This window comes from Salvelinus namaycush, chromosome 12 (genome assembly GCF_016432855.1).
Source record: "Salvelinus namaycush isolate Seneca chromosome 12, SaNama_1.0, whole genome shotgun sequence".
NCBI lineage: Eukaryota > Metazoa > Chordata > Actinopteri > Salmoniformes > Salmonidae > Salvelinus > Salvelinus namaycush.
The window spans coordinates 33,559,778-33,576,296 of record NC_052318.1 but is presented as its reverse complement, the minus strand read 5'-3'; the positions used below and the strand labels follow the sequence as shown (position 1 = coordinate 33,576,296).

At 44.2% G+C, this 16,519-nt stretch overlaps 1 protein-coding gene across 1 annotated transcript in view; it reads right to left on the bottom strand.

The window, feature by feature from the left end:
- LOC120056544 (glutamate receptor 3) overlaps positions 1-16,519 on the bottom strand; it is a 97,402-nt gene that overhangs the window by 40,391 nt on the left and 40,492 nt on the right. The window contains exon 4 of the mRNA XM_039004727.1: positions 4,752-4,939. Coding sequence (XP_038860655.1) covers positions 4,752-4,939 — 188 coding nt within the window. The remainder of the gene's footprint in view (positions 1-4,751; positions 4,940-16,519) is intronic.

The following is a 16,519-nucleotide window of genomic DNA, read 5'->3' as shown; positions in this document are numbered from 1 at the left end:
CTGAGGTGCGTGTCATCAGCCCGGTGCCACCTGTACCGGTCCCACGCCTCAGGCCTCCAGTGCGCCTCCACAGTCCAGAGCTTCCGGCGACAGTTCCCAGTTCAGAGCTTCCAGCGACAGTTCCCAGTCCAGAGCTTCCGGCGACAGTTCCCAGTCCAGAGCTTCCGGCGACAGTTCCCAGTCTAGAGACAGTTCCCAGTCCGGAACCTCCAACGACGGTCCACGGTCCGGAACCTCCTACGACGGTTCACGGTCCGGAACCTCCTGAGACGGTCCGCGGTCCGGAACCTCCAGCAACGATCGGCGGTCCGGAACCTCCAGCGACGGTCTGCGGTCCGGAGCCTCCAGCGACGGTCTGCGGTCCAGAGCCTCCAGCGGGGGTTCCCAGTACGGAGCCTCCTGCGAGGGTTCCCAGTCCGGAGTCCCCGGCGACGATCTACGGTCCGGTTCCTCAGGCGACGATCCACGGTCCGGAGCATCCTGCGACAATTCACAGTCTGGTTCCTCTGGCGACAACCCACGTTCCGGTTCTTCCGGCAACGAGCCATGGTCCGGTTCCTCCGATGACGTGTCCACGAGCGGAGTGGGTACTTCGCCCCCCACCGTAGCCGCCCCCGACGGTAGATGCCCACCCGGTGTGATTTAAGGGTGTGTTATCTAGGTGAATTATATGTCAATGTTGGCCTAATATGGTTCCCAATCAGAGGCAGCTGTTTATCGTTGTCTCTGATTGAGGATCATATTTAGGTAGCCATTTTCCCATTGTGCTTTGTGGGATCTTGTCTATGTATAGTTGCCTGTGAGCATTATTCTAGCTTCATGTTTTGTTTGTTAGTTTTGTTGTTTTTGTTCTTTGAAGTTTTCTATTTCGAAATAAAGGATGGAAACATACCACGCTGCATCTTGGTCTACTCCTTATGACGAACGTGACACTTCAAAAGGCATAATACCTCATTACTAAGAAAAACAACAAATCTATGAAGATTAACCTAAGATTCCAGACTGAAACACACTAGTTCTTCATGACATCCTTAACATTAAAATCGAGTAGTTGGCACGATGGCCAGCAGGCAAGGAAGATTTGATTCTGGGTGATGAGATTAGACACACTAACTATTAACATTCAGATGAAGTTCTAGCTGAAATGTGGTGCTGTATTCCTCTGCAGTAGAAGTTATAAACCAGCCCATCCGTCTGTCTGAGAGAGAGAGGGCTTTCTGTCTTTCCTGGCCATCGTGTAAGTTATCTTCATCTCTTCCCTCCTCCTGATTGTGCTGTTCTGTACTGGGTTGTGCTGCTGCTGGACCATTAGCCTAAGTATTCCTAGGGGAATCTGTTCTAATTAAGCAGACTGGAGCCGCGGCTCTGTGCAGGGCTTCATCTATACCCCGGTGTCTTCCAAAGGATTTGGCTACCTTAAAAGCATTCCCACTGATGGAGCCTTTTCTTTGTTGTAGCTGTATTAGAGTCATTTGTCATCCAACTCCTTCAGAATGGGAACTGGCATCTCTAGGATTCAAATCCTCCCCTTTCCCCTTCTACTTAAACCTCTTTCTTTGCTTAATTAACGGGTAAAACAATTCAGTAGGAAAGGGTAATACAAATGTGTATTAATAATACTACAACTACAGTACCACTACAAAGACAGTGTATCACGTCATACCGTTGACACTGATATCTATGTAAAACAAACCATTTAGCAATACGGTAATTCACACACAGTCAGGTTCCCTCTACAAGCTCCCATTTCCCCCACCAGCAGAATCCAGCTCATCCTCCCTCCTCTCCCTCTTCTCCTCCTCTCCTCTGTGGGTGTGGAATTCTAGTCCACCAGTGGGCATTATGCCATTTCTCCTACTCCATCACACAGCAGAACTCAGCACAGAAGAGGGAGGCTGCAAGCATGGCTCCATTCCCACCAGCATTCTATCTCTCTCTCTCTCTCTCTCTCTCTCTCTCTCTCTCTCTCTCTCTCTCTCTCTCTCTCTCTCTCTCTCTCTCTCTCTCTCTCTCTCTCTCTCTCTCTCTCTCTCTCTCTCTCTCTCTCTCTCTCTCTCTCTCTCTCTCTCTCTCTCTCTCTCTCTCTCTATCCACTTTAGTCTCTAGTCTACCCACTCTCCCTCTCTCTCTTTTTTTCTCCTGTGGTAAACTGGTCCTGTGGCCAGGATTACACACGTGTCGCTTTATAATTTATGAGCAGCTTGTGGGAGTGAGGTCTCTCCCAAGACCCATCCATTCATGCCTGGGCCCATTCTTTAGTGAGAGGATGAGCAGGTTGATACCTTGAATATGGTGAGAGAGCCTGCAGGGCAGGGCAAGCTCCCAGACCCCACAAATCAACACATACAGAACCTCAGCCCAGCACACCCTCTGGTCTGTCTAGCACCAAACTACCACACTGAGAGAAACTATAATGAGCAACGACTATATGATTGAATAGGAGGAGCCACTGTGCTAGGCATGCTTTTTGAATTACAAGGCATCGGGTTCATATTGAGAGATAGGGAGCCTTCCTCTCTGTGCATCTCTCAGATACTGTGCCTTCAGTACTGCACACAACTCGAGGAATACAATACAAAATGGCTGCTGGATTCTGTTGGCTTCTCCTTATCCCATCCAGCCCAGTGCATCGTTGAGTGATTATGGTTGTGTTGAGGCTCATGCCTGCCTTTGTGTGAGATCTTCCCTCAGGCTAGGAGGCTAGGGCTATTTTTAGCAGGCTGATTGTATGCCGTTATTGGACGGCATGTGTCCTACTTACACTGGGAGCTGCTGATATTAAAGCAAAGTGTTGATGTGATGACCCACATAATAACCGTCCTTGAGAGATGCAGACCCAGTGCCCTGCCAGTCTCAAACACCAGAGCCACCGCTGGCTTCAACATTCACACTGGGACTGTGACTGTCAGGACTCAGAAAGCAGAGATATCATACTTATAATTGCGTGACGTTAAACAGAATGACCATATTGGTATTTATAGGACAGCTCAGAATAAAATAAGCTGAATTCTTCTAATACATGTCCAGAACTCAACCTCTCACATTAGTCAGGACAGGTATACATTTATCCTGACCTGAATGAGAAAGTGATATCCTGTCACTTTTAGATACATCCTTCAAGGTCAAGTGGCAATGAACACAAATCTGTCTGAAAGGTCACAGTAACACTCTTTAGCGCATCATAATGAAGGATCATTATATGAGAGCCAGAGGCCTGTATGCACATACACACACCTCAGCAGAGGACAAGAAGGTCAGCGTTCAGCCATGATTAATGATGAATATGAGGCCTTAACACACACACACACACCATCATATGAACCTTGTATGTTTGTGTAAAATATTAAGGAAACCTAGCATGGGTGAAACAAACAGTGTCATTATGAAGAGCGGAAGTCCTGTGTGGGTTGAAGGTCCTGGGAGCCAGTCAGTCAATCTCATTCCTTTGAACCGTCTGCCCCTGGCCCTCCATCTCATTAGAGCTCTGTTACATTTTCAGAGAAAACTCTGCAACACCGCTGACTAAAGATGACAAATTGTGGAATTACTTCAATTTCAATTGACAGATTGAATATTAGAAAAAAGGCCTTTGACCAATGTCACTGATAAGGGGATATTTCCAACATATCAACTATGTTAGAAAAAAACTAGTGGGATACATGTTTTATGAAAAAACCTAAAGCATTTAGTTACAGTTGGGAATTACATCACTAGTTAATCAAACTCTGTATATCAGCATTAAATGTCATCCTGAGTGTAACAAGCAAAAAATAAAACAACTGGGATGAAATTAAATTCTTGACAATAGCATTAGTGAACCCATTCCAAGCTTGTGCACAGCAGACATAAACAAATACATAAAAATCAACACTAATGGCCAACTCAGTGGCTGATCACCTAGGAAACGGGGAACCATTGTTAATAGTAGCTGTTATTCCTAAGTGAAAATGTAGCCCAAGAGTCGACCTCAAACAAGAACCAACAAGCTTTAATTGAGTTTTCCCTGTGTTTTTGTTATGTTGCACAATAACCCCTTTAAAGAGAGAATGTTCCCTCTGTTTGTGGTGTGTGAGGTTATTACAAGGCTCTAAGTAAGGGGTTTAGCCTTACTGCCCTGTTAAACGTGTCTGAGGGTAATGGAAAAGCCCTGGTAAAAGTCTTAGAGGCTAATAATGGAAAAGGAATAAGAAGTACAAAGCTGAAGAGGCCAAATGGAGATGGCCCACAAATGGAGATGGGACTTTCAGAGGTATTGAAGGAATGGAGGCAGACTGAATGGCAGATTGAGGCTCCTAAAAGGCTTCTTTGAAAGGATGGAACACAGCCAGAGAGCTACGTGGGTGAATCAGACTCTCTTGAATAAAGTCCTCTTTGTATTTGAAAACAAACAAGAAGTGCACAACCAAACTTTTAATAATCTTTTGTAGAATCAAGATTATCAAGATTAAATTCATGCACACAAACTAAATAAGTGGTGTCGCCACCTAAGATCCAAAGCTCATAAACTGTGTGTGTGTGTGTGATAATTCTTCCCATAGGTATAAGAGTATAAATATGATAGCAAACCTTGGTTGTCTATTCATTCAGTTGATCCACAAGCACCCAATACAACCAAACTCGGGTTGCAACGCAATTAGCTCTTACATCAGTCTTCAGGTTTCAGGTAAGGTAACTCATCATCCAAGTGGAGTTCAACGAACCCCCTCAGCTACAGCAGCAGTGTATTAGTGTTAAACCCCACTGTACTGTACCTGATCCAGGATGGCATTGATTCTTCCCACTTCACAGTCGATGAGGAAGCGTTTCTCCTGCCTACGGTCCATCTCCTCTATGATGCGTTTGTACTCTGTAGGGTCTACTATGCTGCCCACCGACCGGGCCGTAACCTGCCAGTTATTGGCCACCGCTGACTCCATGATGGCCTGGAGGATAGAGAAACCTGGAGTGGAGAGAGAGGGGATCAGTCACATACTGTAGAATGGTGAAAGGTGGCATTGTGGTTTGCAGAGAACAGTGAACTTAATCAAATAATTTCAGTTACTGTAAAGTCAAAATAGAAAGCTCTTTGAAAATCACTTTTTGGCACAGTATATCACGTTGTGTCATAGCCCATTTAAAAACAAAACTTATTGAGGTAATTTTCTGCTGGTTCTGTTCGTTACTTTTTCTTAACCAACCAGTGGAGGGCATGAACATTTTATGTGAATGATTTCTGTCCACTTGAATGGTATCATTACGTATCATTAGTAATTCTAGTCTGGAATTTTTTTGATGGGAGTGACAGAGTTTAGCAGAAATACTACTTGCAATGTGCCAAGAAGCTTTGGAGGGACATTTTAATTGAATAGGATTTCATTTCAACTCCCAATGTCGCCGCTGACACATTGTGTAATGACTGAATTAATATGATTTAAAATTCAAATTGTGAAGTACATCATGTCAATGATATTGCCCCTCCAACTTATAGGTCAAAATGGATCTCACAGTCCTCTAGGGCTGATGAGCAAACCTCATTTAAACACTCTAAATGGGGCCTGGCCAGTGACACAGTGATAACCAGGACATGTTTCCTTTTCAGGAGATAAATGCATCGTCTATTATGCCAACTCAAGGTCAAAAGCTATAAATATAGACGAGGTAGAAATGCGGGTGTGAAATGGGGGTTATGCTGCGAGACAAGAGTAGCACCCCTTTACAGGTAATAGCCTTATCGAAATATGAATGTTATTTAATAACCACAATGAATAATGATGTGCTACCACTGGATTATTTATTCATAGCAATATACAACCCTAGAATAGGGTAATGAAAGAAAGCATGGATGGACAAAATCAATCAGACATTTGCATAGTTCCATTATCTGGCAGGAAAACGTGTATTAATTTCAGCAATGGTGGAAATGTGTGGTGGCAGTAGCTCATTATGTGGTAGGCTGTAAGTAATAGACAGAGAAAATGGTGCGGTTGGGAAAAGCTTTTTTTCTTCTCCTTCATCCCAGTACGAGAGCCAGCATGCTAGTCGGCTTGGCTAAATGGGCAGAGGCAGCAGCACGTGTTCGGCTATCCTTTCCTCTTAGAGCTGGGGATAAAATCGCTGATTCAATAAAATGATGAATATTATTACTGATGCTGAAGCAATCCGTGTATATTATGCTAATGTAGATTCGGTCTGTGCAGTGCACTACAGAGCAGGGGAAGAAAACACCCTGTCTCACTTTGACGGCCCAGTCTAAAGACACCTGTAGACCAACACACCTCACAGTACCTCCACTAACAGCCAGCCATCACAACCTCAGCATATTACTTTCCATGTGAATGGGACATTTTGATTCATGTCAAATGGAGAAAACATGTTATGAGTGTTCATGAATACTTTAAACAGGATAGAATGCTGGCCGTAGGCGGGTCTACTATATGCATAGATATATAGCGCTGTAAACTGAAGTGCTACCATAGACTAGCTAGCTAGAGCACATAAGAATTCCGAGCACAGCCACAGACTCAGCCATCCACTCTCCTCTCCTCTAGCTCCTCTCCTCTACCTAAGTGACCTTCACACAGCAGAACACTGCAGAAGGCTGTCCAACCAGGCTTGGCCTTTTATAAGACAGGCGGCTGTGAAGAACTGAGCATGGCCACATCATCATCGCCCACTCAGGTGGCGACTGGAGGAGCAGTGAGGAGCAGGAAGAGCTGTTTATGCACGTCTGATATTTCCAAAGGCTGGGAGACTCATCAAGGGGTTTCATGCGTCTGGCGTATCGCAGCACAGTGTGAATGACAGTCAGATGTAAGATAAAACCAAGGAGCTGACCCCTGGATGAAAGGACATTGTAAAAGCACCATCAGGGCACACTGAATAACACAACACTTTTATCATCCATCCCCATAGCATGTTAAGAGAGAAAAAACACTCCAGTCTATGTCTGATAGCAGCACAGAGGAAATTAAAAAGCAAATGCTGAAATATGAGGTGTTTTTTCTGCAGCTTGCCTGAGACTTGATATTGAATAGAGTAAGCTGGGTAATGCCTGATATTTTAAGCATGTTACCAGGTGCTTATGAAGAAAAAGGATTTGGGAGGATTTAGAAATGATTCCCTCATGAGTTTTATTGTGTATCCATTTCCTGCTATAAGCTGATTTGGAAGTTTTGGGATTCAGATGTTATTGTGTACATCTCAATGTTAAACGTGTTGTGAACGTTGACAAGTTAAAATACTGAAGAGACAAAAAGAAATTAGCAAAAATTCTGACAGAAAATATAAACAGGGGATGAACTGTAATTCAATACACTTTGACTTTCATTTCAATGTGAAAAGAAGAACAATTTTGGACATTGGCATAGCCTGTCTGCTGTGTGTAAAATGAAGATAGTGTCACTCTGTGGGGCAAACAACAAAGTGAGTAAATGTTGGTTCAAGCTTTTTAGTCGACATTCTAAACAGATGACACATATCACAGAAGTCAGAGGACAAGGCAACCATCAAGGACATTTTTTAAAACGGTCAATTATACACTTCCAGGCCATAATAAAAGAGCAAAGATGATCCATCTTGACAGACACTCAAGGGTTGAAACCGGTTATGGGAACAGAAGCAAAAACCGGAAAATAACTAAATTATTAGAGGAATAAAATCCGGAACAGAACTGTTATTTTAAAAGCACGAGAACCGGTTAATAACGTTATTTTACGTTCTGGGCATTTTTTTTCAGTCCCACTAAAATCGCAACAAAGCACATATGCAAAGCCCTCACTCTGTCACTCAGAAACGGATTCAAGCGTCTGCCTGCCAGCTGGAAATCTTTACCAGTGGGTGTGCGTGTGTGTAGGCTACATGCCCCTCCCCTCTGAACCATATGTTACTGTAGCCGCCTGAGGACGTTAAACGCGTAATTCAGATATTAGGGAGAGATGTTTAATTACAGAAGAATGGATAAACTTTTTCAAAGCTAGTTAAGAATACTACACAACTCGGAAGTTCAGAGACTTTCCAAGTTAGAAGCTGCTCCTCCGTAGGTATAATTCTGTGGGCCCAATTCAGATAATGCAAGATGACTGGCAGCACAGTGTGTTTGTCTTTCATTGTGATTAAACCATGCTGTTACCGCAAAATACAATTTGCTCTTAATGACTTTCCTATATAGTGTAACGACCCTGGGTTTATAAGCGGGGATATCAACTCTGCCGCTCGAGCATGCTTTTGGGGCACAGTCGATAGCGTGCTGGACTCCGGACTAGAAGGTCGAGGGTTCGAGGCCTGCTCCCTGTTTCATTACGTTGGTGTCAGAAGTTGGATCGGACCTTGCATCCACAACAGTGCTTGGCCAGTCAGCGCGTTCCTATAAGGCGTAGAGTCGCAAGCTAGCGCGAGGACACGCTCTTTGAAAGGAGGGAGTAGTGTAACGACCCTGGGTTTATAAGCGCGGACATCGACTCTGCCGCTCGAGCATGCTTTTGGGGCGCGCATGATTTGAATGCCGTCCTTGTATGTGGGAAAGATGGATAGAGAGCAGTCTTACTGTAGGTGGTGAGCAGTATCAAATCAAATTTTATTGGTCACATACACGTGATTAGCAGATGTTATTGCGGGTGTAGCGAAATGCTTGTGTTTCTAGCTCTGACAGTGCAGTAATATCTAACAAATTACACAACATATACCCAATACACACAAATCTAAGTAGGAATGAATTAAGACTATATACATATAAGGATGAGCGATGTCAGAGCGGAACAGACTAAGATACAGTAGAATAGTATAGAATACAGTATATACATATGAGATGAGTAATGCCAGATATGTAAACATTATTAAGTGACTAAGATATCGTAGAATCGTATAGAATACAGTAAATACATATGAGATGAGTAATGCCAGATATGTAAACATTATTAAAGTGACCAGTGTTCCATTCCTTAAAGTGGCCAGTGATTCCTAGTCTATGCCTATAGGCAGCAGCCTCAAATGTGCTAGTGATGGCTGTTTAACAGACTGATGGCCTTGAGATAGAAGCTGTTTTTCAGTCTCTCGGTCCCCGCTTTGATGCATCTGTACTGACCTCGCCTTCTGGATGATAGCGGGGTGAACAGGCAGCGGCACAGGTGGTTGATGTTCTTGATGATCTTTTTGACCTTCCTGTGACTTCGGGTGCTGTAGGTGTCCTGGAGTGCGGGTAGTTTGCCCCCGGTAATGCTTTGGGCAGACCGCACCAACTGTGCATCTGTAAAAGTTTGTGAGGGTTTTCGGTGACAAGCCAAATTTCTTCAGCCTCCTGAGGTTGAAGAGGCTCTGTTTCGCCTTCTTCCCTACACTGTCTGTGTGGGTGGTAGGTATCAGTTTGTCAGTGACGTGTACGCCAAGGAACTAGAAGCTTTCCACCTTCTCTACTGCGGTCCCGTCAATGTAAATAAGGGGGCTGTTTCCTGAAGTCCACGATCATCTCCTTTGTTTTGTTGACGTTGATTGAGAGGTTGTTTTCCAGGCACCACACTCCCAGTGCCCTCCCCTCCTCCCTGTAGGCTGTCTCGTCATTGCTGGTAATCGAGCCCACCACTGTAGTGTCATCTGCAAACTTGATGATTGAGTTGGAGGCGTGCTTGGCCACGCAGTCATGGGTGAACAGGGAGTACAGGAGGGGGCTAAGCATGCACCCTTGTGGGGCTCTAGTGTTAAGGATCAGCGGAGTGGAGGTGATGTTTCCTACCTTCACCACCTGGGGGCGGCCCGTCAGGAAGTCCAGGACCCAGTTGCACAGGGCGGGGTTCAGACCAGACTAGAGCTTAATGATGAGCTTGGAGGGTACTATGGTGTTGAATGCTGAGCTATATTCAATAAACAGCATTCTTACATAGGTATTCCTCTTGTCCAGATGGGATAGGGCAGTGTGCAGAGTGATGGCCATTGTCTGTGGATCTATTGAGGCGGTAAGCAAACTGAAGTGGGTCTAGGGTGGCAGCTAAGGTAGAGATGATATGATCCTTGACTAGTCTCTCAAAGCACTTCATGATGACAGAGGTGAGTGCTACGGGGCAATAGTCATTAAGTTCAGTTACCTTTGCCTTCTTGGGTACAGGAAAAATTGTGGCCATCTTGAAACATGTGGGGACAGCAGACTGGGATAGGGAGAGGTTGAATATGCCCGTAAACACACCAGCCAGCTGGTCTGCGCATGCTCTGAGGACGCAGCTAGGGATGCCGTCTGGTCCGGCAGCCTTGCAAGGGTTAACACATTTAAATGTTTTACTCACGTCAGCCACGAAGAAGGAGAGCCGGTGGAAATGTGTTATCCTCAAAGCGTGCAAAGAATATGTTTAGCCTGTCCGGAAGCAAGACGTCGGTCTCGGCAACGTGGCTGGTTTTCCTTTTGTAGTCTGCCACATACGACATACGTCCCTGCCACATACGTCTCGTGTCTGAGCCATTGAATTGTGACTCCACTTTGTCTCTATACTGACGTTTAGCTTGTTTGATTGCCTTGTGGAGTGAATAACTACACTGTTTATATTCTGCCATATTCCCAGTCACCTTGCCATGGTTAAATGTGATAGTTCGCGCTTTCAGTTTCGCGAGAATGCTACCATCTATCCACGGTTTCTGGTTAGGGTAGGTTTTAATAGTCACAGTGGGTACTACATCTCCTATACACTTCCTTATAAACTCAGTCACCGTATCTGTGTATCTGTGCTACCCGGAACATATACCAGTCCACGTGATCAAAACAATCCTGAAGTGTGGATTCTGATTGGTCAGACCAGCGTTGAATAGTTCTTAGCGCGGGTACCTCCTGTTTAAGTTTCTGCCAATAGGAAGGGAGGAGCAAGATGGAGTCGTGGTCAGATTTGCCGAAAGGAGGGTGGGGGACTTGAGCTCCTGTATGTTCCTAGAATTACACCATGAGTCGTTATTCATGAAACACACCCCTTCGCCCTTCTGCTTCCCGGAGAGATATTTATTCCTGTCTGCACGATGTACTGAGAATCCTGCTGGCTTTATCGACCATGTTTCCGTGAAACAAAGTATGTTACAGGCCCCGATGTCTCTCTGGAAAGAAATCCTTGCTCTAAGCTCATCAACTTTGGTATCCAAAGACTGAACATTAGCGAGTAATATACTCGGAAGCGGTGGGTGGTGTGCGCGCCTCCTAAGTTGAACCAGCAGGCTGCCTCGAGTGCCTTTCCTCCGCTGGGGAGAGTGAACAAAGGATCTGCTCCAGGGAAGTCGTATTCCTGGTCGTAATGCTGGTAGTTCTGGTGAGTTACCGCCGCTCTAATTTCCAATAGTTCTTCCCGGCTATATGTAATGACTCAAAACATTTCCTGAGCTAATAATGAAAAAAATAGTACATAAAAAAACAAAATACTGCATAGTTTCCTAAGAGCTAGTCACGATGCTACCATCTCCATCGGCACCATCATACAGGCTAGTGTGTAGTGAGGTTATGACAGTGTTTTGTCTCAGTTGGAGAGCTCTAAAGTGTGACCATGCGGCTAAACATTTTGGTGTGCAACCAATACTTTTATTTTAGGAGCACCATGAGGAAAAATAATTATCCAATAAAAAAAGTCAAGGCGTAACAATATTTAGTCGCAACACTCTTCTCTTCACTGCTCAAACAAGACAGGCTGATACACTGATTAAAAATCATAACGAAGGTTAATGGGAATTGTAACTCCAGTTATATGAGTAGAGCGGAGCCTCATAGGGGGGCATCCCATTGGTTTACCCTGCTACCAAGACAGCATCGCATGAGAAAATGTATTATGCACGCACCTTCAGCCAAAGATGATTTCAGTGACTGGCTCAGCTAACGTTAGCAAGCTAACATTAATGTAGGACACATTTATGCTAGCTGTTGTGCCCATTGTCAAACTTCAAGTCAAACACTCAAATACTGCTCAATGAAGCACAATAATCCTTAGCTATATGTAAAATTGGGCCCACTGGGCACAGGCAATACAGCCATTCCTTTCTCTGTTCCCTGTGAGGAACAGAGAGTCTGATCTGTAGGAGCTCTTGACAATCTTAGGCAAAAAAGACGGATTAGGACGAGCTCAAGTCACGGCGAGACAGTTGGGTCGCGTTGACAGAGCCCCAAATCACTGATCTGCTTAGCGGAGGTCAGGGCAAGTAACAATACAATTTTAATAGACAACATTTTAAGAGGAATCTGATCCAAGTGCTCGAATGGCAGCTCACAGAGCGCATCGAGCACCAATGTCAAATCCCACTGTGGAACTATAGTTTGGGTTGCTGGTCTCAGTCGCAGTGTTCCCAAAAGGAAACGTTTGAGGGGAGGATGGCTGAACGAAGACACTCTACCAAAACCCTCATGACAAGCTGAAATCGCTGAGGCGTACACCTTGATTGTGAGAACGAGTTCCTGTTTGAGAATCGTTTCCACCTGGCAGCATGCTGGGTCAACATTCTCTTCCACGCACCATTGCATAAACATTTTCCATTTGCTGGCATAAGTTCTGGATGTGGAACCACCACATCCAGAACTTATGCCAGCAAATGGAAAATGTTTATGCACTAGTGCTACCAATGGAAATAGTTAATGTAGAGCCCTGTTTGGAGGGTATGAGGGTATATGAGGTTTGTGTAGATAGTATACTGTGTCATTTAGAGGGTATGAGGGTATATGAGGTTCGTGTAGATAGTATACTGTGCCATTTAGAGGGTATGAGGGTATATGAGATTAGTGTGGATAGTATGCTATGTCATTTAGAGGTTATGAGGGTATGTGAGGTTAGTGTGGATAGTATGCAGTATGTTGTCTCATGTGAGTGTTATGTGAGGTAGAATGGACATTATGTTGTCGCAGGTGGTGGATAGCATCATGGCCTCTGCAGCATCATGGATGCTGTGTGGTCTTAACTCTGACTCAGTCGTCCCTGCTGCCTCACAGGAGATGGTGACCTCTTTTAAACTCTCTCTCAGGCCAGGAATCTGAGTTACAGTATTTGCTGTGAGGACTTGCCCAAAGCTGAGCAGTGCACCACCATGTTGAAGTCACACAAAGCTTCTGAACCCACTTTTAGAGAAAGGTCACAATATCTCAAAGCTTAAGTCAGAGAGAAAAAACAACAAGAACTACTCCAGAGAGAGACATTCCAATTCCCTGAACCAGATTTCAACAAAATTGAGTTTGTTGGCTGGCTTTCTTCTTGAGTTTAAAGCTTCACTTACAATACTTCAATGCCTTCCCTGTTTCTGCCCAGATGCCTAGAGAACACCCATCTCTTAAACAAACAAAAATGGCCTTTCATCTTGGGCAAACCATGAACTGAACACAGCACATTAATCTTTTTCATAATGCAGAAAGACCACTGTTCAAATGGGCCTGGCATTATCCTGAAAGCTAGTTCCCAAAAATAGATGAAAGGCATTGGAGAAAGGCGGTCAGAGACAAGTGAGCAGAGGACTGTGCCATTTTAAGTCATAGGGTCAGGGTCAAATTAGATGTGACAGACTGTGAGTCTCCTTCGGAGATGTTTAGAATTCATAAAGTAAATAATATTTGGTTGAGCTGCTACCGGGCGTCTGACAGAGCTTGACCCCATGTGCCATGTTGCTGTTTTTCTGTTGAGGCAGAGGCACAAAGGCTTTGCTGACTCCTACATTATTTTCCCCAGGCTACGCCTCCCTACTGTTTTGTATTCTATTAAAGTTGCTGCTATTTCTCCTGCAAACAGCTGAGACTAGTGCAGTCAGCTAGAGACAGAGAGAGAGAGAGAGAGAGAGAGAGAGAGAGAGAGAGAGAGAGAGAGAGAGAGAGAGAGAGAGAGAGAGAGAGAGAGAGTGATAGTGAAAGAACGTGAGAGAGATAGTGAAAGATTGGGAGAGAGAGAGATAGCGAAAGATTATAAGAGAGAGATAGTGAAAGATTATAAGAGAGAGATAGTGAAAGATTGGCAGAGAGATAGATAGTGAAAGATTGAGTGAGAGATAGTTAAAGATTGGGGTAGCGAGATAGTGAAAGAATGTGAGAGAGAGAGAGAGTGAAAGATTGGGAGAGTGAGAGAGAAAAAACAGATCCTGGCCATTATAAGGCTCCTGGGCTCCTCTCTTACTATTGTTTACAATGGATTTGTGTACATTTCTCCCCTAATGTCAGGTTTTCACATACTACGGTATTATAGCAGAGAGGGCACTGGAGGATACAAATGCAAGGGTATTATTCTGTTTGGGATACAAAAGCTGTATAACAATAGGGTTTAAATGCTAACACCTTGTAAATATTTACATACCTAGGATAATACTGAAATAAGTCACATTACATGTCGATGTTAGAGGTATGCACATTGTTCCGACCTGGCTCATAGTTCCTAACAACAAAGGGAGACCACGCATGACTTAAATCTAAAAACGAATACATTTATTATACTAAATAATAGTAAATACTCAAATGTAACATAAGCTGTCAATGTCTGTAGGACCAGTAGCGTATGCAGTGTGTGGATGAGTGGAGAGGGTGTTGTATGGTGAAACAGACAAAAAACTATAGTCAGGGAAGAGGAAGAGAGAGAGTGTTGGCTGATGTGGCCATCCTTTATAGCAGCAGTAGGGGCGGTCGCTACATCAACCAGGCAGGCAGCAGAGAAAGGAGAAATGTCCAATGCTGAAAGACTGATTTCTGCAGTCAGAGCCAGTACTGTAGAGTAGAACTGTCCAAGGTTCTGAAATATTATCAGCTTAGAACAGAGAGCAGTGGAAAGCAGGAGAAAGATCTGAAAATGGAACTGAAGCACTCAAGGCTGCTGCATTGGGAGAAGTGTTAGGAGCTGTTTCAGCCCAGTGCTGAAATACTAGCTGCTCAAAGAAAGATGAGTACACACCAGTCTGAAATCCTGAGGTTTGTGATGGTGGGATGTAGTATCCAACGCAGATCGCAGACCAAACCAGACTGATGTGCTGAGTAACATACTCTAATGTGCTCCCTGGATAATAATGGGAATGTAGACTAGGTGTGCACATTATGGAGGACTCTAATATATCAGGCGGAAAACAAGCTGTTGTTATAGCAACACTATGGACTCTTGTGATTTCATATTTGACACTGAATTATATTCAAATATACATTTTTACTGTTGGTTCTCTAACTCAATGTCCTTTGTTTGTCACTCTGAAAACCGCATAATAACTGTTCCTCATTTGTCTTTGTGCTTTATGATTGAGAACATTCAAAAAAAATGTTTACAATTGTAATGATTATGATCTTGTCTCATGTCTGCGACTCTCCAACTGGCTCGGGAGAGGCGAAGGTCGAGTCATGCATCCTCCAAAACATGACCAGCCAAACCTCGCTTCTTAACACCCGCTCGCTTAACCCAGAAGACAGCTGCACCAATGTTTCGGAGGAAACACCGTTCAACTGACGACCGAAATCAGCCTGCAGGTGCCCGGCCCGCCACAAGGAGTCGCTAGAGAGCGATGAGCCAAGTAAAGCCCCCCCCAGCCCAACCCACCCCTAACCCGGACGACGCTGGGCGAATTATGGGCCGCCCTATGGGACTCCCGGCCACGGCCGGTTGTAACACAGCCTGGGATCAAACCCCAGGTTGCAGTGATGCTGCAAAACTGCGATGCAGTGCCTTAGACCGCTGCACCACTCGGGAGGCACATTTGACATTTTAGTCATTTAGCAGACGCTCTTATCCAGAGCGACTTACAGTTAGTGAGTAACTCCAAAATGCATCAAGAGTGCAAATTACTCAGCCTAAAAGTACAGAAATCAATGTGTCATTCTTATCAATACCAGAACAACTCATTCCTTAGTTAAAAAAGCTCCCCTTCTCCCTCCTCTAACCTGCATGCTCCTGATACTGTATTTCCTTTGAGGAAATGTCAATAGCAAGATTAAACATAAAGCCATAACACATTCTATATTCATAATTAAGGCATTTCAATTCTGAAAATGTTACCGCAGGGGTTGGAACTGGTTGAGGGAAGCGGTTCAGTGGACAGGGCCGCGTTTCCCAGAGCCCTCGTAGTGTTAAGATCATCATTAGAACCTTCTTACCATGCATCTTTAGTAGCCGAGGTGTTTCCCAAAGACTTCGTTAGTAAGGTAGCTCTTAAAACCTTTGAACCTCTGAGTGATCCAGACCACTCGTACAGCAGCCAAAGTGCAACGTTAGATACTTTGTTGCCCTTTTTCACAGAAGATCTCTGCTAAATATTTAGGCTATCTGTCTGACTGTGTCTGCTGATAACTTCATAAACAAGTTGACTACAAATACAAAATTGCCAATGTATTTGCAATTGTTACAAACAAGTTGAAGGATAAAATGATGCTTCAAATGAAAACTGAGATGACTGCATTAGAAGATACATAGGCTACATTGGCTTAAAGTTGAAGTCAGAAGTTTACATACACTTAGGTTGGAGTCATTAAAACTAGTTTTTCAACCACTCCACAAATTTCTTGTAAACAAACTATAGTTTTGGCAAGTCAGTTAGGACATCTACTTTGTGCATGACACAAGTAATTTTTCCAACAATTGTTTACAGACAGATT